Source organism: Lampetra planeri, chromosome 48, assembly GCF_965212315.1.
Source record: "Lampetra planeri chromosome 48, kcLamPlan1.2.h2, whole genome shotgun sequence".
In the NCBI taxonomy this organism is placed as follows: domain Eukaryota; kingdom Metazoa; phylum Chordata; class Hyperoartia; order Petromyzontiformes; family Petromyzontidae; genus Lampetra; species Lampetra planeri.
The window spans coordinates 1,192,198-1,214,996 of record NC_136154.1 but is presented as its reverse complement, the minus strand read 5'-3'; the positions used below and the strand labels follow the sequence as shown (position 1 = coordinate 1,214,996).

The following is a 22,799-nucleotide window of genomic DNA, read 5'->3' as shown; positions in this document are numbered from 1 at the left end:
AGAAAAGGGATCAAATGAGCACATCAGCTCAGGGTTGTGGCCGGTGTTAGCTGATAGTAAGCAAAAAAGTACTGGTAAACGCTGGGGATGTCAACACTCGGTAAAGTATAATATTACTTGTCAAATAAGATGGTACAAATATGTGTAGTTAAATATTTTTTACATGGTTAATAACATCTTTCCAATGATTACTCATTCGTGTTACTTAGTGCAGTAAATACGTGTTACTTATTGCAGTAAAAACAACCCATCGGATGAACCATCCTGCGCTCCTAGAATATCAACTCTGTCGGTGCATTAAACGTAAGATTATATATTTTCTTTAAACATTCGACTGCAGAGTCACTTGAGTTGAATTTGAGTGGTGATGATTGTGCACCGTGCCTCGATCTTGTTCAAGGCGCGCGACCCTTCTGCAGTGCGTGAGCTACTCACCTCTTGCCACGTAAAATGTTAAACTTTCTATTTAATGTCGGTTAATTTTGAGTAAATTTCTTCAGTTTGTTGTCCATCTGAAAATCCATATATTTATTCATTTCAAAGTTCGATTAAAACGTCCAGTTAAAAGTTCGGTGACAAGGGACTGTTGACATGGCGCGCAGTCCTCACCATAGCGCGAGAGGAGAAATCGAGAGCGCGCGAGGCAAAACTTAAATAGAAAATATTTCGTTGGAATTAAATATGAGTAGTCTGTTGAAGCATCTTGTCTTGCAAAAAATTCGAGTGCGTTTTAAATAGTGTTCATCAGTAACACTTTTGAAAACCGACAATCGTCATAGCATGCCCTGACCGAACAATGTCTCCCAAATGTTGGTTGTTCACTTGTTTTGAATTATAATTTATATCGTGAGCATTGTCGTATATTGCATAAGTAACGTACATTAAAGAAGTGATCTTCGTGATAATGTATCAACTAGATGCATGTAAGTATGAACGTTACGGGAGTAATCGAGCCCAAAGGCAGGCGTGATAAACACAGTGAGTATGGTGGCAACTCCCTCACCAGAGCTGAGTTCTGGATGATCTCAGCGACGTCCGCATTCAGTACGCCGCTTCTATAATAACCTCGGGCCTGGAGAACACTCGTTTCGAATTCGTGAGAGCGCTGATTTCGATTTCAAAGAGGCGAGGCGATAAAAGCGACGTCTTGAGATGGCGGAAACTGCTCCTGCTCAACCACCAGCTGCGGCTACTTCAGCGCCTAAAAGCCCCAAGAAGAAGCGCGCCGCTCCAAAGGCCAAGAAGGTCGGCCCCAGCGTGTCCGAGCTCATCCTCAAGGCTCTGGCCAGCAGCAAGGAGAGGAACGGCGTGTCTCTTCCTGCGCTCAAAAAGTCGCTTGCTGCCGGAGGATACGACGTGGAGAAGAACAATGCCCGCGTGAAGTTGGCCATCAAGAAGCTCGTGGCCAAAGACGCCGTGGCGCAAGTGAAGGGCAGCGGCGCGTCTGGCTCTTTCAAACTCAACAAGGAAAAGGCGAAGCCCAAGTCGTCAACGGCAAAGCCCGCAGCTAAAAAGCCCGCGGCAGCCAAGAAGGTGAAGAAGCCCGCGGCAGCCAAGAAGACCGCGCCCAAGAAGTCTCCCAAGAAAGCAAAGAAGCCCGCGGCTGCCAAGGCGGCCAAGAGCCCCAAAAAGGTGAAGTTGGCTGTTAAGCCCAAGAAGGCGGCGAAGAGCCCAGCCAAGCCCAAGGCTGCGAAGCCCAAGGTCGCTAAGCCCAAGACCGTCAAGGCCAAGGCCGCCAAACCCAAGGTGGCCAAGCCCAAGAAGGCCGCGGCCAAGCCCAAGAAGACTGCGCCAAAGAAGTGAATCCGATCGGACGACGCTCGATTCACTCCACCTCAACGGCTCTTTTCAGAGCCACCCACTTAGTTAAAAAAGTGAACCAGATGCTGCTGCGCTTCCATTAGTTCATCGGTAACACATGACAGTGTATTACGTTGCTGTTGAATGCGTGCCATATTCTGTAAGTCAAACCCATTTACGGCGTGGCGATGGTTGCTCGCCTTGCCTCGGCCCTGATCAAGGAGCTCGACGCTTGGTGCAGTTCAATCGTGAGGATTTGTGTAGATTGGATAAGTTACGTACATTCGCCAAATTAACTATAACATTTTACCCACTCGATGTGTTTTAAGCATTGATGTGATGGGAGTAATCGAGCCCGAAAGCAGGGATCACAAACACAGGCGAGGCGGGTGGCAGCTCCCTCACTCGAACGGAGTGCAGAGTAATCTCAGCGACGTCCGAATTATGTGTTGCACCTCTTCATTCCGTCATCATGTTACTGGTGCCAAATATGGAATTTAGTCTAAAAAGGTATTGATTCCAGACAGCTTTACTCAATTTGCCTTCATTCGCTCGTTCTCGCCTTTTCACTTTGTTTTGTAAACATTGCGGTGCACCATCTAAACTTCTCTATTAAAATTAATTTCTATACGTAAATATCGCATTGTTTGCAATGTCTTTCTTACTTTGGGAGAACTAGTTGGTGACGTTCACTCAACTATTGTGTTGGAAGCCGTTTAGCTTCACACGATTATAAAGTTAGTTCATCTTGTTCACTTGAAAACAAGACCTTACACCGATTATTCACTCCACGTGCAATCTTGCAACAGATCGCGTTCCTCTCGCGTTCGCTGCGGGTGTGCCAATATCATTACAGAGTGCTTCGAAGAAGGGTCATTGCCCAAAACGTCGCATATTATACATGTCAAGGAAGTGTTATTGACGACAGTGGAGGGTTTTCTTCGTCACAGAGGTTAAAGGTCTAAGGTTTAAGGCGGAGCCATCGCGGAGGGCAGGGGTGGTCGGTGACGTCACCACGCTTCGGGTATAAAGGCGGCTGCTGCTGCAAGCTGAGCGCGCAGTCTCTCGCGAGCTTTGTCAGAAGTAGTCGGAATGTCTGGACGCGGTAAAGGCGGTAAGGGGCTCGGCAAGGGAGGCGCAAAACGCCATCGCAAGGTGCTGCGCGACAACATCCAGGGCATCACCAAGCCCGCCATCCGCCGCCTCGCTCGCCGCGGCGGTGTGAAGCGCATCTCGGGCCTCATCTACGAGGAGACCCGCGGCGTCCTGAAGGTCTTCCTTGAGAACGTCATCCGCGACGCCGTCACCTACACGGAGCACGCCAAGCGCAAGACCGTCACCGCCATGGACGTGGTCTACGCCCTCAAGCGCCAGGGCCGCACTCTCTACGGCTTCGGAGGCTGAGCGCCCATCTCTCGCACACTAAGCCAACCCAAAGGCTCTTTTCAGAGCCACCCACCTCTTCGAAACTGCTTGCGCCAGTGTTGCCAAACACTTTCTAAATGGAGCACATGTCCTGGGTTGTTGCGCGCCAATTCCTCGTGAGCGTGGTGGACGTTTGCTTGTTGAGTTGGCGAATCTTCATCTGCTTCCACATGAATGAAAGAAATCATGATATTCATGACACGTCACATTTAACAAGGCGTAATTCTTGAACGCGTTAATACAGTACCCATTTCTGGTATTTTTGCGTTAATTATTTCCAGCTGCAGCCGATTCCGATATTACGTGGAGCATTTGGCGCCACAATCTTACAGCACACTCGTCCTAATTGACGTAGCGTGCCGGAATGCTAATCTCCACCTGTACAGCACAACAGCGAAGTTATTTTTCTCCACCGAGCGCTTGTATTTTTCCAAATTGCGTTCTTAAAACGCCCGTGCGCCGTATTAGACGAGTGGTGAAACAATCCCTCGTAAGAAACAAAAAAACCCACGCTCAAAACACAATATACTGTATTGGGTTTTCCAGTCATCCTTATTAAAACAAAGGCAATGGCCATGGCTGCAATTCACTAATATACATGTTTGGACATTACATTGTGTTATATTCACAAGTCCTTTTTGCAGTAAAAACGATATTAAAGTGAGCATCGCGTCCGCGTTTCTCATTGGAGGCTGATGGAGAGGGATGGTACTAAAAGAGCCACTCAGCAGCGCCGCGCACTACGATCCTCTGATTTGCATCTCGCCTCCTATAAAAGGAGCTCATCGCCCGACCGACATCCACATTCGCTTCCCGTCTGTTCTGACCTGAAGCTGCCTACAACGCGTCGACATGCCCGATCCTCCCGCATCAAAGAGCGCTGGGCCGGCCAAGGTTCCTGCTCCCAAGAAGGGCTCCAAGAAGGCTGTGACCAAGGCAACGCGCAAGGATGGCAAGAAGCGACGCCACCGCAGGAAGGAGAGCTACGCCATTTACATCTACAAGGTGATGAAGCAGGTGCACCCCGATACCGGCATCTCGTCCAAGGCAATGAGCATCATGAACTCGTTCGTCAACGACATCTTCGAGCGCATCGCTTCCGAGGCGTCCCGCCTGGCGCACTACAACAAGCGCTCCACCATCACTTCTCGGGAGATCCAGACCGCAGTGCGACTGCTGCTCCCCGGCGAGCTGGCCAAGCACGCCGTGTCGGAGGGCACCAAGGCCGTCACCAAGTACACAAGCTCCAAGTGAAGCCTCGACTCCACCATTAATTACAAAGGCTCTTTTCAGAGCCACCCACCTCTCCGAACCTGCTTGTACCAGTCCTAGCAGGAGTACAAAACGAAACTTCCAACAAAGCCCCGGTTCACGCGGGGACATTGTTCGCTCATTGAGTGAAGTGGAGAGATCGAACGCATTTTAACATGTTTCCACGTGAATAAAAGCGATAACAATATTCATGGCACATCATATTCACCAGCAGGCATTTCTTGGACTTGTTTGTCCATTGATTTCATCTGCAGCCCATTCAGATATTACATTGGATGATTGGCGCCAAAACCTTGCAATGCAATATATTTAATTCGTGGTTGTATTTTCGGGCAGGAACTAACATTTTGCACGTGTACATATATGTAAAAGTAAGCGCCTAGCATGGATGACTCGTGCAGTATAATTGATCATCATCTCAATGCCAAGAGAATATATATCTATTCCTGTGATCACCTCTTTCCGACATTTTTACGTATTACTGTTTCCAATGAAGTGCAGTTTCTTCACACTTTATTTAGATCATGCAGAGCACTGTAAAGTTGTTTTCGGAAAGGTGTTTGCTTGAGAAAAGAACATCCGTTAAAGACATCGACGGCGCTCAAACGGTACTACTGCATCGTGATGCGGCATTCTGAAATGATCCAAACTGTGAACATTTTGTTGATTAAGAAGAGTTGACGACTCGAGATCATTGCACGCTGCCAACCAATCAGCACGCTCCCCTTCTTCGCACGTCACGACTCCGCTGACCAGTGAGCGCGCGCTCTGGGCTACATAAGCCGCCTTCTCCCCGCCTGTGAGAATCTTTGCCCTCACCAAGCCATGGCTCGCACCAAGCAGACGGCTCGCAAGTCCACGGGCGGCAAGGCCCCCCGCAAGCAACTCGCCACCAAGGCGGCCCGAAAGAGCGCTCCGGCCACGGGCGGCGTCAAGAAGCCTCACCGCTACAGGCCCGGCACCGTCGCTCTGCGCGAGATCCGCCGCTACCAGAAGTCCACCGAGCTGCTCATCCGCAAACTGCCCTTCCAGCGCCTCGTCAGGGAGATCGCGCAGGACTTCAAGACCGACCTGCGCTTCCAGAGCTCCGCTGTCATGGCTCTGCAGGAGGCCAGCGAAGCGTACCTTGTCGCGCTCTTCGAGGACACCAACCTGTGCGCCATCCACGCCAAGCGCGTCACCATCATGCCCAAGGACATTCAGCTCGCCCGCCGCATTCGTGGCGAGCGCGCTTGAACGCCCAGCTCGGCCCTCAAAGCACAACACAAAGGCTCTTTTCAGAGCCACCACTTACTCATGAAAACGCTTCCATGTGTGTTCTTCAAAGTTCGGGTGCCGGAAACCTTCGTTTGCTGGTCACGGCTCTCACGAGTCGTCAGGCGTAAGCGACAATGAAGTTCATTTTCTATACCCCGCCGCTCATATTTTTCAACATCACACGTTGGTGTCGTATATAAGCGTTGTGAAACCATGCTTACATAATGTTCAACAAAAGGGTTATTTTGGTGAAATATATTAACTATTAAACCCAAAGAAATTGGTTTATGTTGTTTCAAGCCCGAGCTGATAAGAAGTTCACATTTTGCAAACTAAGAGACTGAATTATTCACGCACATATATTTTTAGGCATTGCCCGAACAGGCGGTTAAAGGAAAATATATATACACCGTATAGGCACGTGGGCGATCAATCACGAGCTCAAGGCTATCACAATGATTTCTTATAACCAATGCGGTTGTGGGGGTCGCTAGCCCCCGAGATCCCTCCCTCGATAATACTAACGGCCGGACTAACATCATCAATCGCCCCCCCGCTGCTAAGCGAACCGCCGCTAGGCTCCTCACCCAGGGTGTGGGAGCCGTCACCCGAGGATTCCCCTCCACCGCGGGTCCGCGTAGCAGGCATGGATAACCACGCACGCGCACACCCACACACAGCTCTGCACGGCACTCACCCAACCCTGACCACTCACGTTAGGATCGCGCACCTGTGTTACACACGTCGTGAACGTGCGCGCACACACGCGTACAGCTCCACACGCGATACCCACTCCTGCGCCGCTCTGCGCTGCGCTGGCCGCCCACGTTACGATCGCGCACCTTGGGCACGCCGATTACGCACGCCGAGAGCTTACGCAAGTAACGAGCGCACGCAAGCGGGGCACACGCCGACACGACGACTCGTCCCCTCCCCCACTCGCGCGTGCACGTCAACACAAATATCGTACAAGGACGATTCTCCTCTCACACGGCTACGTAGTCACGCCAACACACCAAAAGTGCTCTCCCCGGGCGTTAACGCACACACCTCCGTACCCGCACAATCGTACAGAGACCACGGCCTTTATGCGTACAACGACCACACACTCGCGAATGCAGTGCACGCTAATACCACGTTCCAAAAACACCCAACAACACGGTTTTGTTACTACGCTCGAGATTTTATTAGCCCTTGCTAACCAACCGAGCCACCCGTGTGTGTGTGCGGGACAGCAAGGCGCTTCTAACCCACACTCTGGTGCCGTGTAGCCCTATTCTATGCTGCGCTCTCTGCTAAACCGCTTTCCTACTCGTCCTTACCCCGAACTAACCCTCTCCTACGGATCCTACCCTCCGCTCTGAGGTGTTGTAAGGCGCGCAACACGATACCGTCTGTAGTCCTTGGTGACCTTGCGGCGCTCAGATCGTCCTGCAGACAATCTAGCGGCTCGCCCGATGACTCCTTCGTCGCTGACCCCGTGTCCAAACTCCAGAAGAAGAGAGTTCCCTACTGCCCCTGCGTTTTCTTTTAAACTATTCACATCAAAGGCTAGGCGCCCCCGTCCCGACCGCCTTGGTCTCTCGACCAATCCTGAGCCTAGGATTTCCCGCTCTTTTGCGATCCCGCCGGCCTTTGAACTTTCTACCAATCAGTCGTCCCGGTTCCTGATCCCAGCTATCTGCCTTGCTGACCCGTGTTTGTGTTTGTATGCGTTTCTAACTGCGGGGCTCTCTGAGCTCGCCGTGGTCGTGCGATCTCAAATCCGCCCACGGCGCCGCAGTGTTACTTGGCCTGGGAAGGGTCCTGTCCAATTCCCTGGCCCTGAGAAACCGTGGGGTAACCCCCCTAGGGGGCCCTCGGGTGAAAACTCAGGGTAGGTGACCCGACCACGAGGCCCTACGTGGGTGCGGGTGCGTGTTTATGTGGGGGGGGTGATGGGGGGCAGTGCGGCGGTGGAAGCCGGGCGGCTCCCTGGCTCGGCCGAGCGGCCCCGTCGCTGTGGCACCACATAGCCCCCCGGGGTGCCAGTCCCCGTCCCGGGTTGACTGGAGCACCTCGCCTGGGTTGCCCCCACGAGGTATCGCCGCGGGGTCCGCGGGATTCGCCCGGCCCTTGTGGCTGGCCTCGGGGGTGGCGGCTCCGTCTCCTGGGGCTCCGGCGGTGGTCTCCTCCTCCATTCCAACGGCTCCCCTCGGTCTCTGGCACCTGCGGGCTGGGGAACAAACTCAGAGGCGGTGGGGTTTAAGGGTCGCCGTCCTCGTCGCCCCCGGCCCCGCCCGGGGCCCCTCGGAGCCCGGGGCTCCGTGGGGCCCATATACTGCGCGAGGCCCCCGGGCACGGGGGGTAGGGGGACCCCGGGGTTTCGGGGTACTTGGACGGCGGGGCTCCCCCCCTCGGGGGCTGCTCGCCACGGCTTCAGTCGGCGGATGTTGACCACCATCTCCCGGCCCCTCTCTCCTCCCTGAATCAGCACCGTCCATGGTGAGATCTGCCGTCTCACAATCCAGGGTCCTCGCCAGTAGGTGGTCAGCTTCCCTACCTGTCCGGCACCGACGCGGGGAGTGTACAGCCACACCTCGGAGCCCGCAGTGTAGAAGGGGGGCTCCATACGGGGTCGGGCGCCCTGCTCTTGCCGCTGGTGCGCGGCCTCTCCGTGCGGGTAGGCTCGGCCCCTGGCCCCTCGCAGGGTCTCCAGCAAGTGCTCCACGGGGTGGCTCCCTTCCTCCCGTTGCGGCGGAGGGACGCCGAACAGCAGATCTGCGGGCAGGCGAGACTCGCGACCAAACATCATTAGGAACGGGGTCTGTCCTGTAGATGTGTGAACGGCGGTGGTGTAGGCGAACAGGGCATAGGGGAGGTGTTCGTCCCAGTCCTGTTGATTCGCGGCCGCCATGCGTTTAAGCTTCCCGGCCAGAGTCTGGTTCATCCTCTCTACCATCCCGTTCGCCTGGGGGTGATATGCCGTGGTTCGGTCCTTCTGGATCCCGAACTCTCGGCACAGCGCCTGGAATAGTTCGGCCTCGAATTCACTACCCTGGTCGGTAATGACTCGTTCGGGGATCCCGCACTTAAGTACGTAGTTTTCCACGAAGGCCCGGGCCACTACGAGGGCTGTTTTATCCGGGATAGCCACCGCCACGGGGTAGCGGGTGAAGTACTCCACCGCTACAAGAATATATCGGTTGCCCCGGTGGGATCGTGGAAAGGGCCCTTGCAGGTCGATTCCGACCAACTGATTCGTCCGACTGACTCGGAACGGCCTCAGGGGTACCTGGTACCTCGCCGGCTTTTGCCCACACTGCTGACAGGCCCGGCAGCCCTGCACCCAGGCGGCCACATCTTGCGCCAATTTAGGCCAGAGATACTGGCGACGCAGAGTCTCCCGGGTGCGCCGTTCCCCATCATGGCCCCCGAGCGGGTGGTCGTGTACCAGTCGTAGCAGCTGGGGTCGCACCTGGGCAGGAACACAGATACACCCCGGCTGGCCGGCCTCGGTTAACTCCCGTACCACTCCGTTCTGTACACACAACCGGGCATACAAACCGCTCCAGGGTCCTGGTAGGGCGCTCTTTTCCTCCCGCAGTGCCGCCTCCACTGCCGCCAGATCCGGATCTCGCTGCTGGGTCTGTCTCAGCTGCTCGTCGTTTAGGCCCGGGAAGGCACAGCCGACGTCCTCCTGGGTCCGTCCGATCGGGTCCCGAGCCGCGGGTCCCGCGCTTGCCGGGCGGTCGACGGGATCCTCAGTGCCACCTGCGAGGGTCTCTGTGGCGCACACTGCACTCTCTCTCGGGGGGGGGAGTTTAGTTTCCGCGCGCTCCTTGGGTTCTGCTGCCTGGCGGCAGCGTCCCCCCGTGAAGCACGGGCAGGCGTCTCCCTCCCTCGTCTCAGCGCGCACCGCGGGCCGTCTTGACAAGGCGTCCGCGTTCGCGTGTGTCCGCCCCGCTCGGTACTCGATCTGCAGGTTGTACTCCTGCAGCTGCGCCAGCCATCGAGCCATCTGCCCCCGCGGTTCCTTGAATGTAAGGAGGAACTGCAGTGCATAATGATCGGTGCGCACACGACATTTCCTGCCGTACAAGTACGGTCGGAACTGTTTACACGCGAAAATTACAGCATACAGTTCCTGACGGGTTACACAATAGTTCAGTTCGGCCCCGCTCAGGGTCCGACTGGCGTACGCGATGACCCGCTCCGTCCCACCCTGCACTTGCGACAGCACCGCGCCCAGCCCACTGCTGCAGGCGTCAGTGTCCAAAATAAAATCGGTGGTGAAATCTGGGAAAGCCAAGGTGGGGGTGTGGGTGAGGTGGTCTTTGAGTGTGGTGAAAGCCGTCTGGCAGGCCTCCGACCACTGATAGGGGTTCTTAGGGGAGGTGAGTTGGGTGAGGGGGCGTGCAATCTCACTGAATCCCTTTACAAATCGACGGTAATAAGTGGCGAGTCCCAAGAATGACCTGATCTCCGTCAGGTTCCTCGGCCGCGGCCAATCCACTACGGCACGCACCTTCTCGGGATCGGTGCTCACCCCTGCCTCGCTGACTCGGTGTCCGAGGTACCCCACCTCGCGTTGCGCAATGTAACACTTACGTGGCTTGAGCTTGAGATGGGCTGCTCGCAGTCGCTGGAATACTTCCCGCAGCCTGGACCAGTGTTCGGACAGCGACCTACTGAACACTATTACGTCGTCCAGGTAAATCAGGCACTGTTCCCACTGCAAGCCCCGCATCACCAACTCCATCAACCGCTGGAACGTCGCGGGCGCGTTAGTGAGTCCGAACGGCAACACTCGAAACTCAAACAGGCCCATCGGGGTGGTGAATGCTGTTTTTGGCCGATCCTCCTCCGTCATCTCCACCTGCCAGTAACCGGACGCCAGATCGAGGGTGGAAAAATACCGCGCTCCTGCGAGACTGTCGAAGGTGTCGTCGATGCGTGGGATGGGAAAAGCGTCGCCGAGGGTGACTGCGTTCAATTTTCGGTAATCAACGCAGAACCGAGTCGATCCGTCCTTTTTCGTTACCAGTACCACCGGGGCAGACCAAGGGCTCGCGGAGGGCTGGATTATGTTATTGCGTAGCATATCCGTGACTGCCTCTTTGATCTGGGTCCGTTCAGGCGCGCCCACTCGGTATGCGGGGAGTTTGATGGGTCGGGCTGCACCTGTGTCAATTTGGTGCTTGACCAGGTCGGTCCGGCCCACGTCCGAATCGTGCTCACTGAACACGTCGGCGTACTCCCGCAATAACCCGCGCAGCTGATCGGCCTCCCCCTTAGGTAAGGCTGCCCAAGGCACATGTAACGCATCCTGCAGGGGAACAATCTCGGCTCGGGGGGTCGGGCCGACCCGCCAGGCCAGATCCTGGCTGTCCTCGGGGCGGCCAGGGTCCTCCGCCCAGAGTGCGAACACCGAGTCGTTCGAGTGGCGAGCATGCAGGGGGTGTACGGTGGCTACCGGGGTGCGTCGTCGTATCATTGCCGGGGTACTGTGTGGGTTAAACACACGTATAAACAGCCGGCCCCCATCTGCGTTTACCAGTGTGGCTGACCCTACCACCCCGTATCGCGATGCCAACTCCGGGTGAGGAGTCAGCATTACCTCGCCCGATGGTCGGTGGGTTGGGTCGGTGGAGAGGGTTGCCACCGGCACCAGCATCTCGGCGAGAGGCCCGATGGTGACGGCCGACACCAGCGTAGCGGCCACAGGTGCGAAGCGGGGGCGCGTTGGTTCTCGTCCCAGGAACGGTATCCGCTCGCCGTTGCTCTCCATGGTGGCGCATCGCTGGCGGGGTTGCACGTTGAGTCCCAGCCGTTCTAAGAGGTCGGTACCTGCGATACACTCGTGACACAACGCACTCGACACGTAGAACTCCTGGGTGCACACCTGACTGCCTATGCGGACCTCTAGGGTGGCTCTCCCCAGCAGCCCCATTCCGGCTCCGCTCGCCGTGTGCAGCGCGCGGTCCGGTGCCTGCAGGTGACGCACGTCGACCCCGATCGCGCTGCAGTGCGCTGCGCTCACGAGCGAGGCCACCGCCCCCGTGTCCAGCAGAATTCGGGTACGCACTCCGTTTACCTCCCCTTCCACCAGCGACGTGGCCCCCGTGATCCCCGCCACCAGCTCCCGTAGCCAGTCGCCAGGAGTCACCGTTTCCGTGGGCGTTGTTGTTGGAACCTGTGTGGAGATCACTCGCTCGCCATTATTACCGTCTTTTTGCATCGGGACCGCTTCGAATGCACCCCCAGATGGTCCACTCTCTAGGGGGCGTTGGGGTTTAACCCCGGCGCGTTTCTAGCGCGGGCGATCTGCGGACAGTCTCTCACGAGATGCCCTCGCCGGTCACACAGGTAACACGCACGGGGGGCCGTCCCGTAGGAGCCCCCCCGTCCGTTCCCTATCCCCCCTCCGGCACGCCGCTGCCCCGACTCTGCCTCCAGTCGAGCTGTGGGGGTCGCTAGCCCCCGAGATCCCTCCCTCGATAATACTAACGGCCGGACTAACATCATCAATCGCCCCCCCGCTGCTAAGCGAACCGCCGCTAGGCTCCTCACCCAGGGTGTGGGAGCCGTCACCCGAGGGTTCCCCTCCACCGCGGGTCCGCGTAGCAGGCATGGATAACCACGCACGCGCACACCCACACACAGCTCTGCACGGCACTCACCCAACCCTGACCACTCACGTTAGGATCGCGCACCTGTGTTACACACGTCGTGAACGTGCGCGCACACACGCATACAGCTCCACACGCGATACCCACTCCTGCGCCGCTCTGCGCCGCGCTGGCCGCCCACGTTACGATCGCGCACCTTGGGCACGCCGATTACGCACGCCGAGAGCTTACGCAAGTAACGAGCGCACGCAAGCGGGGCACACGCCGACACGACGACTCGTCCCCTCCCCCACTCGCGCGTGCACGTCAACACAAATATCGTACAAGGACGATTCTCCTCTCACACGGCTGCGTAGTCACGCCAACACACCAAAAGTGCTCTCCCCGGGCGTTAACGCACACACCTCCGTACCCGCACAATCGTACAGAGACCACGGCCTTTATGCGTACAACGACCACACACTCGCGAATGCAGTGCACGCTAATACCACGTTCCAAAAACACCCAAAAACACGGTTTTGTTACTACGCTCGAGATTTTATTAGCTCTTGCTAACCAACCGAGCCACCCGTGTGTGTGTGCGGGACAGCAAGGCGCTTCTAACCCACACTCTGGTGCCGTGTAGCCCTATTCTATGCTGCGCTCTCTGCTAAACCGCTTTCCTACTCGTCCTTACCCCGAACTAACCCTCTCCTACGGATCCTACCCTCCGCTCTGAGGTGTTGTAAGGCGCGCAACACGATACCGTCTGTAGTCCTTGGTGACCTTGCGGCGCTCAGATCGTCCTGCAGACAATCTAGCGGCTCGCCCGATGACTCCTTCGTCGCTGACCCCGTGTCCAAACTCCAGAAGAAGAGAGTTCCCTACTGCCCCTGCGTTTTCTTTTAAACTATTCACATCAAAGGCTAGGCGCCCCCGTCCCGACCGCCTTGGTCTCTCGACCAATCCTGAGCCTAGGATTTCCCGCTCTTTTGCGATCCCGCCGGCCTTTGAACTTTCGACCAATCAGTCGTCCCGGGTCCTGATCCCAGCTATCTGCCTTGCTGACCCGTGTTTGTGTTTGTATGCGTTTCTAACTGCGGGGCTCTCTGAGCTCGCCGTGGTCGTGCGATCTCAAATCCGCCCACGGCGCCGCAGTGTTACTTGGCCTGGGAAGGGTCCTGTCCAATTCCCTGGCCCTGAGAAACCGTGGGGTAACCCCCCTAGGGGGCCCTCGGGTGAAAACTCAGGGTAGATGACCCGACCACGAGGCCCTACGTGGGTGCGGGTGCGTGTTTATGTGGGGGGGGTGATGGGGGGCAGTGCGGCGGTGGAAGCCGGGCGGCTCCCTGGCTCGGCCGAGCGGCCCCGTCGCTGTGGCACCACATAGCCCCCCGGGGTGCCAGTCCCCGTCCCGGGTTGACTGGAGCACCTCGCCTGGGTTGCCCCCACGAGGTATCGCCGCGGGGTCCGCGGGATTCGCCCGGCCCTTGTGGCTGGCCTCGGGGGTGGCGGCTCCGTCTCCTGGGGCTCCGGCGGTGGTCTCCTCCTCCATTCCAACGGCTCCCCTCGGTCTCTGGCACCTGCGGGCTGGGGAAGAAACTCAGAGGCGGTGGGGTTTAAGGGTCGCCGTCCTCGTCGCCCCCGGCCCCGCCCGGGGCCCCTCGGAGCCCGGGGCTCCGTGGGGCCCATATACTGCGCGAGGCCCCCGGGCACGGGGGGTAGGGGGACCCCGGGGTTTCGGGGTACTTGGACGGCGGGGCTCCCCCCCTCGGGGGCTGCTCGCCACGGCTTCAGTCGGCGGATGTTGACCACCATCTCCCGGCCCCTCTCTCCTCCCTGAATCAGCACCGTCCATGGTGAGATCTGCCGTCTCACAATCCAGGGTCCTCGCCAGTAGGTGGTCAGCTTCCCCACCTGTCCGGCACCGACGCGGGGAGTGTACAGCCACACCTCGGAGCCCGCAGTGTAGAAGGGGGGCTCCATACGGGGTCGGGCGCCCTGCTCTTGCCGCTGGTGCGCGGCCTCTCCGTGCGGGTAGGCTCGGCCCCTGGCCCCTCGCAGGGTCTCCAGCAAGTGCTCCACGGGGTGGCTCCCTTCCTCCCGTTGCGGCGGAGGGACACCGAACAGCAGATCTGCGGGCAGGCGAGACTCGCGACCAAACATCATTAGGAACGGGGTCTGTCCTGTAGATGTGTGAACGGCGGTGGTGTAGGCGAACAGGGCATAGGGGAGGTGTTCGTCCCAGTCCTGTTGATTCGCGGCCGCCATGCGTTTAAGCTTCCCGGCCAGAGTCTGGTTCATCCTCTCTACCATCCCGTTCGCCTGGGGGTGATATGCCGTGGTTCGGTCCTTCTGGATCCCGAACTCTCGGCACAGCGCCTGGAATAGTTCGGCCTCGAATTCACTACCCTGGTCGGTAATGACTCGTTCGGGGATCCCGCACTTAAGTACGTAGTTTTCCACGAAGGCCCGGGCCACTACGAGGGCTGTTTTATCCGGGATAGCCACCGCCACGGGGTAGCGGGTGAAGTACTCCACCGCTACAAGAATATATCGGTTGCCCCGGTGGGATCGTGGAAAGGGCCCTTGCAGGTCGATTCCGACCAACTGATTCGTCCGACTGACTCGGAACGGCCTCAGGGGTACCTGGTACCTCGCCGGCTTTTGCCCACACTGCTGACAGGCCCGGCAGCCCTGCACCCAGGCGGCCACATCTTGCGCCAATTTAGGCCAGAGATACTGGCGACGCAGAGTCTCCCGGGTGCGCCGTTCCCCATCATGGCCCCCGAGCGGGTGGTCGTGTACCAGTCGTAGCAGCTGGGGTCGCACCTGGGCAGGAACACAGATACACCCCGGCTGGCCGGCCTCGGTTAACTCCCGTACCACTCCGTTCTGTACACACAACCGGGCATACAAACCGCTCCAGGGTCCTGGTAGGGCGCTCTTTTCCTCCCGCAGTGCCGCCTCCACTGCCGCCAGATCCGGATCTCGCTGCTGGGTCTGTCTCAGCTGCTCGTCGTTTAGGCCCGGGAAGGCACAGCCGACGTCCTCCTGGGTCCGTCCGATCGGGTCCCGAGCCGCGGGTCCCGCGCTTGCCGGGCGGTCGACGGGATCCTCAGTGCCACCTGCGAGGGTCTCTGTGGCGCACACTGCACTCTCTCTCGGGGGGGGGAGTTTAGTTTCCGCGCGCTCCTTGGGTTCTGCTGCCTGGCGGCAGCGTCCCCCCGTGAAGCACGGGCAGGCGTCTCCCTCCCTCGTCTCAGCGCGCACCGCGGGCCGTCTTGACAAGGCGTCCGCGTTCGCGTGTGTCCGCCCCGCTCGGTACTCGATCTGCAGGTTGTACTCCTGCAGCTGCGCCAGCCATCGAGCCATCTGCCCCCGCGGTTCCTTGAATGTAAGGAGGAACTGCAGTGCATAATGATCGGTGCGCACACGACATTTCCTGCCGTACAAGTACGGTCGGAACTGTTTACACGCGAAAATTACAGCATACAGTTCCTGACGGGTTACACAATAGTTCAGTTCGGCCCCGCTCAGGGTCCGACTGGCGTACGCGATGACACGCTCCGTCCCACCCTGCACTTGCGACAGCACCGCGCCCAGCCCACTGCTGCAGGCGTCAGTGTCCAAAATAAAATCGGTGGTGAAATCTGGGAAAGCCAAGGTGGGGGTGTGGGTGAGGTGGTCTTTGAGTGTGGTGAAAGCCGTCTGGCAGGCCTCCGACCACTGATAGGGGTTCTTAGGGGAGGTGAGTTGGGTGAGGGGGCGTGCAATCTCACTGAATCCCTTTACAAATCGACGGTAATAAGTGGCGAGTCCCAAGAATGACCTGATCTCCGTCAGGTTCCTCGGCCGCGGCCAATCCACTACGGCACGCACCTTCTCGGGATCGGTGCTCACCCCTGCCTCGCTGACTCGGTGTCCGAGGTACCCCACCTCGCGTTGCGCAATGTAACACTTACGTGGCTTGAGCTTGAGATGGGCTGCTCGCAGTCGCTGGAATACTTCCCGCAGCCTGGACCAGTGTTCGGACAGCGACCTACTGAACACTATTACGTCGTCCAGGTAAATCAGGCACTGTTCCCACTGCAAGCCCCGCATCACCAACTCCATCAACCGCTGGAACGTCGCGGGCGCGTTAGTGAGTCCGAACGGCAACACTCGAAACTCAAACAGGCCCATCGGGGTGGTGAATGCTGTTTTTGGCCGATCCTCCTCCGTCATCTCCACCTGCCAGTAACCGGCCGCCAGATCGAGGGTGGAAAAATACCGCGCTCCTGCGAGACTGTCGAAGGTGTCGTCGATGCGTGGGATGGGAAAAGCGTCGCCGAGGGTGACTGCGTTCAATTTTCGGTAATCAACGCAGAACCGAGTCGATCCGTCCTTTTTCGTTACCAGTACCACCGGGGCAGACCAAGGGCTCGCGGAGGGCTGGATTATGTTATCGCGTAGCATATCCGTGACTGCCTCTTTGATCTGGGTCCGTTCAGGCGCGCCCACTCGGTATGCGGGGAGTTTGATGGGTCGGGCTGCACCTGTGTCAATTTGGTGCTTGACCAGGTCGGTCCGGCCCACGTCCGAATCGTGCTCACTGAACACGTCGGCGTACTCCCGCAATAACCCGCGCAGCTGATCGGCCTCCCCCTTAGGTAAGGCTGCCCAAGGCACATGTAGCGCATCCTGCAGGGGAACAATCTCGGCTCGGGGGGTCGGGCCGACCCGCCAGGCCAGATCCTGGCTGTCCTCGGGGCGGCCAGGGTCCTCCGCCCAGAGTGCGAACACCGAGTCGTTCGAGTGGCGAGCGTGCAGGGGGTGTACGGTGGCTACCGGGGTGCGTCGTCGTATCATTGCCGGGGTACTGTGTGGGTTAAACACACGTATAAACAGCCGGCCCCCATCTGCGTTTACCAGTGTGGCTGACCCTACCACCCCGTATCGCGATGCCAACTCCGGGTGAGGAGTCAGCATTACCTCGCCCGATGGTCGGTGGGTTGGGTCGGTGGAGAGGGTTGCCACTGGCACCAGCATCTCGGCGAGAGGCCCGATGGTGACGGCCGACACCAGCGTAGCGGCCACGGGTGTGAAGCGTGGGCGATTCGGCACCTGTCCTAGGAACGGAATCCGCTCCCCGCTGCCCTCCACCGTAGCGCATCGTTGCCGGGGCTGTACGTTAAGTCCCAACTTTTCCAGGAGGTCCGTTCCTGCAATGCACTCGTGGCACAACACACTCGAAACGTAGAATTCCTGTGTGCACACCTGGTTTCCTAGACGGACCTCGAGGGAGACCTTCCCCAGCAACCCCATCCCGGCTCCGCTTGCCGTGTGCAGCGCGCGATCCGGGGCCTGCAGGCAGCCCACGTCCACCCCGAGCATGCTGCAGTGCGCGGCGCTCATGAGAGAGGCCACGGCGCCCGTGTCCAACAGGATCCGGGTGCGCTGCCCGTTCACCTGGCCTTCCACCAGCGACGTGGCTCCCGTTATCCCTGCCACCAGCTCCCGCAGCCAATCGCCCGAGGTCCATGCGCCCTTGGGTGTTGTCGTTGTAACCTGTTTATGGATCACTCGCTCGCCATTATTATTACAGCTGGTTTGGGTCGGGTCTACGTCGATTTCATCCCCTGGTGGTCCCCTCTCTAGGGGGGGCTTAGTGTTTGACCTATGCATCGGCCTCGCACGGGCGCGCTGAGGGCAGTCCCTCATGAGATGCCCTCGACGGTCGCACACATAACACGTCCTGGGAGGAGTGGCGGCTCTGTGGCGAACTTTCTGCCCACTCCCTCCTCCCCCCGTGCGCTGTTGCTCATACTCTGCTTCTAGTCGGGCTATCCTCCCAGTTAATCCTCCTACCTCGGCCTGGACCGTCTCTACCATTGTCTCCAGCGCAGTCATGTGTGCCCGTACTTGGGTTACCTTGTTGTCTACTTGGGTTACCCTGTCACCTACCTGGGTTACCCTGTCACCTACCTGGGTTACCTGGCCGGAGACATCCTTTATACCCGTTTGTATACCGGCAACCCATCCCGGGGTTGTCTCGCGGGACACTGGAGGTTCTCTTTCCCGGCCCCTTACCGTCCTCGCGAGCTCCTGTTCCTCCTCCTCGTCTTCCGAGAGCAGGCTCGCAATGGCGCGCTCTCGTCCCAGCCCCCGGAGCTGCGCGCGTTCGCTGTGAATTCTTTCACACTTACGTGCGCGCTCGACAAGGGTGTTAAAGGGAAGACGTGGGCAGCTCATGTCTGGCTGCCACCACGCCGTGCGAGACAGGTACCGCTGGATTTTCTCGGCAGCCAGTTCCTCAATAACCTCAGTTGCGTACCCCGGGCGTGCGATCTTTGTTAACTCGCGCACATCCTCGGCGTAATCACGGAGATCTTCGCCAGGTTGGCGACGGCGCGCCTCTAAGGCCGATTTTGCTTCCTCCTCGTCACGCGTGCCAAAACGCTGATCGAGTCGGCGCATCAGCTCCTCTAGCTGTGTCTGTGCGCTCGCGGGTAACGCTTCTACAAAATCGGCTGCCCGCCCATCAAGATTCATATTAAGTTGACGTACTGCCTGCGCGTCCGTCCATCCATTAATTTCCTTGGCCCCTAAGAGATTGCGGGCGAATGCCTTCCACGAAGGGGCCCCCCGGCCGGTAAATATCAGTCTTATTTTAGCGTGAGGTAACGCGGGGGTCCGTACCGCTTCCGACACCAATTTGTGGGGGTCGCTAGCCCCCGAGATCCCTCCCTCGATAATACTAACGGCCGGACTAACATCATCAATCGCCCCCCCGCTGCTAAGCGAACCGCCGCTAGGCTCCTCACCCAGGGTGTGGGAGCCGTCACCCGAGGATTCCCCTCCACCGCGGGTCCGCGTAGCAGGCATGGATAACCACGCACGCGCACACCCACACACAGCTCTGCACGGCACTCACCCAACCCTGACCACTCACGTTAGGATCGCGCACCTGTGTTACACACGTCGTGAACGTGCGCGCACACACGCGTACAGCTCCACACGCGATACCCACTCCTGCGCCGCTCTGCGCTGCGCTGGCCGCCCACGTTACGATCGCGCACCTTGGGCACGCCGATTACGCACGCCGAGAGCTTACGCAAGTAACGAGCGCACGCAAGCGGGGCACACGCCGACACGACGACTCGTCCCCTCCCCCACTCGCGCGTGCACGTCAACACAAATATCGTACAAGGACGATTCTCCTCTCACACGGCTACGTAGTCACGCCAACACACCAAAAGTGCTCTCCCCGGGCGTTAACGCACACACCTCCGTACCCGCACAATCGTACAGAGACCACGGCCTTTATGCGTACAACGACCACACACTCGCGAATGCAGTGCACGCTAATACCACGTTCCAAAAACACCCAACAACACGGTTTTGTTACTACGCTCGAGATTTTATTAGCCCTTGCTAACCAACCGAGCCACCCGTGTGTGTGTGCGGGACAGCAAGGCGCTTCTAACCCACACTCTGGTGCCGTGTAGCCCTATTCTATGCTGCGCTCTCTGCTAAACCGCTTTCCTACTCGTCCTTACCCCGAACTAACCCTCTCCTACGGATCCTACCCTCCGCTCTGAGGTGTTGTAAGGCGCGCAACACGATACCGTCTGTAGTCCTTGGTGACCTTGCGGCGCTCAGATCGTCCTGCAGACAATCTAGCGGCTCGCCCGATGACTCCTTCGTCGCTGACCCCGTGTCCAAACTCCAGAAGAAGAGAGTTCCCTACTGCCCCTGCGTTTTCTTTTAAACTATTCACATCAAAGGCTAGGCGCCCCCGTCCCGACCGCCTTGGTCTCTCGACCAATCCTGAGCCTAGGATTTCCCGCTCTTTTGCGATCCCGCCGGCCTTTGAACTTTCTACCAATCAGTCGTCCCGGTTCCTGATCCCAGCTATCTGCCTTGCTGACCCGTGTTTGTGTTTGTATGCGTTTCTAACTGCGGGGCTCTCTGAGCTCGCCGTGGTCGTGCGATCTCAAATCCGCCCACGGCGCCGCAGTGTTACTTGGCCTGGGAAGGGTCCTGTCCAATTCCCTGGCCCTGAGAAACCGTGGGGTAACCCCCCTAGGGGGCCCTCGGGTGAAAACTCAGGGTAGGTGACCCGACCACGAGGCCCTACGTGGGTGCGGGTGCGTGTTTATGTGGGGGGGGTGATGGGGGGCAGTGCGGCGGTGGAAGCCGGGCGGCTCCCTGGCTCGGCCGAGCGGCCCCGTCGCTGTGGCACCACACGGTCCCTCAAAATGATTATTATAATCAATAATACATTGATATTTGCGGAATCCGCTTATAAGTTTGACTTGCCAGCACGTGCCCATTAATTAACTCTATCATGCTTAAAACGTGAACCTATTAAGTACGTGTATCGCATTGTTTCATTCATAAGATGCGTGCCCGCATTAAAATATATATGGATACAAATAATTAAAGTCAACATCGAATCCTCGCGTCCCGGCTTTTCATTGGTGGCTCAAGGAGAGGGCGGGACTCGACCGAGAGGAGCCAATCAGCAGCGGCGCGCTCTACGATCCTCGTCTCCGCTATAAAAGCCGCTCCGGTGGTGCGTGTTAACGTCACAAATCGTTCGTACTTTGTCTCCAGTGCTTTTTGCATCCTAGGTCGCTTAACAATGTCTGGACGCGGCAAGACCGGTGGCAAGTCTCGCGCCAAGGCAAAGTCCCGCTCTTCCCGCGCCGGCCTGCAGTTCCCCGTGGGTCGCGTTCACAGGCTGCTCCGCAAGGGCAATTACGCCCAGCGGGTCGGCGCTGGAGCACCCGTCTACCTGGCCGCCGTGCTCGAGTACCTTTCTGCCGAGATCCTCGAGCTGGCTGGCAATGCCGCCCGCGACAACAAGAAGACGAGGATCATCCCCCGACACCTGCAGCTCGCCGTGCGAAACGACGAGGAGCTCAACAAGCTCATGGGCGGCGTGACTATCGCCCAGGGCGGTGTGCTGCCCAACATCCAGGCCGTGCTGCTGCCCAAGAAGACCTCTCAGGCAAAGAAGTGAACGCGCCGCCGCCTCTACCACCACAACAACGGCTCTTTTCAGAGCCACCCACTTACTTGCAAAGAGCTCGGACAGTCGTACACAGGAGTTTTGTTATACTGGTAGGAACGAAGTGGACCAGACCACCAATAGATTAATGTGTCCGTCAACATCGCCCCCTACTGCAAACATTTGGCATGACCCTACGAAAACCTTGACTCAGTGACGCTATCCTGGCTAAACAAGTGTAACATTCCCTTATAATTCCCTCAGCTTTTAATTAAAACATTTAAATTAATGAGGCTTTCCTGGCTAAACACGTGTAACATTCCCTAATAATTCCCTGAGATAGCTTTTAATTAAAACTTTGAAATTAAATAAAACAACTAACAGCGCCCTAATAATTCCCTGAGATAGCTTTTAATTAAAACTTTGAAATTAAAAAAAAACTCACAGCGCCCTAAAGCCTACAGCTAGGCCTAAAGCCTAGAACTAGGCCTGAAACTCTCCATTCGTGTCGTACCCCCGCGTGTGTGAAAGGGAGTTATGTTTAACAATGTTACATTCCCTCATGTTTTTAAATAGAAACATTTAAATTTAAAGCTTTTACATGAATCATTAAATCATTTAAATTAAAAATTAACTCACAGCGCCCTAAAGCATACAGCTAGGCCTAAAGCCTAGAACTAGGCCTCAATCTCTCCCTTCGTATCGTCCGATTAGGTGTAGCAACATCGCCCCCTACTGCAAACACTTGGCAGGACCCTACAAAAACCTTTTGACTCAGTGGGGCTTTCCTGGCTTAACAAGTGTAATAATACATTATGTTTATATTATTTGGTTATTCGTTCCTACCAGCCCACCCCGCAGGGTCCTGTTTAATAAGGACACCGTCGTCGAGTTGCCCTCGTCCCAAATTGCTCGCAATTAAACGAATGCTCTGCTCATTCCAGATACCCTTTATGTCTAATTTAGGAACGGTATTTGAGCAGCATTCCAACATTGCATCAATCATGGAACATGGTTTAGAATAAATTGGGATGCCTATTGGAAGAAAGAATCGTGTTTATTAAAGAATAAAACTCGCTCTTTTTGAGCGGTCAGAAAAGGGATCAAATGAGCTGTGGGGTCGCTAGCCCCCGAGATCCCTCCCTCGATAATACTAACGGCCGGACTAACATCATCAATCGCCCCCCCCGCTGCTAAGCGAACCGCCGCTAGGCTCCTCACCCAGGGTGTGGGAGCCGTCACCCGAGGATTCCCCTCCACCGCGGGTCCGCGTAGCAGGCATGGATAACCACGCACGCGCACACCCACACACAGCTCTGCACGGCACTCACCCAACCCTGACCACTCACGTTAGGATCGCGCACCTGTGTTACACACGTCGTGAACGTGCGCGCACACACGCATACAGCTCCACACGCGATACCCACTCCTGCGCCGCTCTGCGCCGCGCTGGCCGC

General features: G+C 57.5%; 5 protein-coding genes across 5 annotated transcripts; all 5 read left to right on the top strand.

Annotated features, from left to right (window-relative positions):
• Nucleotides 1–1,089: 1,089 nt before the first annotated feature.
• On the top strand, nucleotides 1,090–1,803 carry LOC144733814 (histone H1-like). The gene has a single exon (XM_078615825.1). It carries the CDS (start codon nucleotides 1,153–1,155, stop codon nucleotides 1,801–1,803), a length of 651 nt encoding a protein of 216 aa, XP_078471951.1. The 5' UTR covers nucleotides 1,090–1,152.
• A 1,089-nt stretch (nucleotides 1,804–2,892) lies between these two features.
• On the top strand, nucleotides 2,893–3,204 carry LOC144733682 (histone H4). Its single transcript, XM_078615709.1, has one exon. It carries the CDS (start codon nucleotides 2,893–2,895, stop codon nucleotides 3,202–3,204), a length of 312 nt encoding a protein of 103 aa, XP_078471835.1.
• Nucleotides 3,205–4,040: 836 nt separating this feature from the next.
• LOC144733862 (histone H2B type 3-B) lies at nucleotides 4,041–4,522 on the top strand. Its single transcript, XM_078615866.1, has one exon. It carries the CDS (start codon nucleotides 4,078–4,080, stop codon nucleotides 4,477–4,479), a length of 402 nt encoding a protein of 133 aa, XP_078471992.1. The 5' UTR covers nucleotides 4,041–4,077; the 3' UTR covers nucleotides 4,480–4,522.
• An 800-nt stretch (nucleotides 4,523–5,322) lies between these two features.
• On the top strand, nucleotides 5,323–5,733 carry LOC144733681 (histone H3). Its single transcript, XM_078615708.1, has one exon. It carries the CDS (start codon nucleotides 5,323–5,325, stop codon nucleotides 5,731–5,733), a length of 411 nt encoding a protein of 136 aa, XP_078471834.1.
• A 15,189-nt stretch (nucleotides 5,734–20,922) lies between these two features.
• On the top strand, nucleotides 20,923–21,397 carry LOC144733909 (histone H2A-like). The gene has a single exon (XM_078615914.1). The coding sequence runs from the start codon at nucleotides 20,974–20,976 to the stop codon at nucleotides 21,352–21,354; it is 381 nt and encodes a 126-aa protein (XP_078472040.1). The 5' UTR covers nucleotides 20,923–20,973; the 3' UTR covers nucleotides 21,355–21,397.
• The last annotated feature ends 1,402 nt before the right edge of the window (nucleotides 21,398–22,799 follow it).

Coding starts and splice junctions, on each gene's coding strand:
- LOC144733814 (XM_078615825.1), top strand. CDS start 1,153: ATGGCGGAAACTGCTCCTGCTCAACCACCAGCTGCGGCTACTTCAGCG.
- LOC144733682 (XM_078615709.1), top strand. CDS start 2,893: ATGTCTGGACGCGGTAAAGGCGGTAAGGGGCTCGGCAAGGGAGGCGCA.
- LOC144733862 (XM_078615866.1), top strand. CDS start 4,078: ATGCCCGATCCTCCCGCATCAAAGAGCGCTGGGCCGGCCAAGGTTCCT.
- LOC144733681 (XM_078615708.1), top strand. CDS start 5,323: ATGGCTCGCACCAAGCAGACGGCTCGCAAGTCCACGGGCGGCAAGGCC.
- LOC144733909 (XM_078615914.1), top strand. CDS start 20,974: ATGTCTGGACGCGGCAAGACCGGTGGCAAGTCTCGCGCCAAGGCAAAG.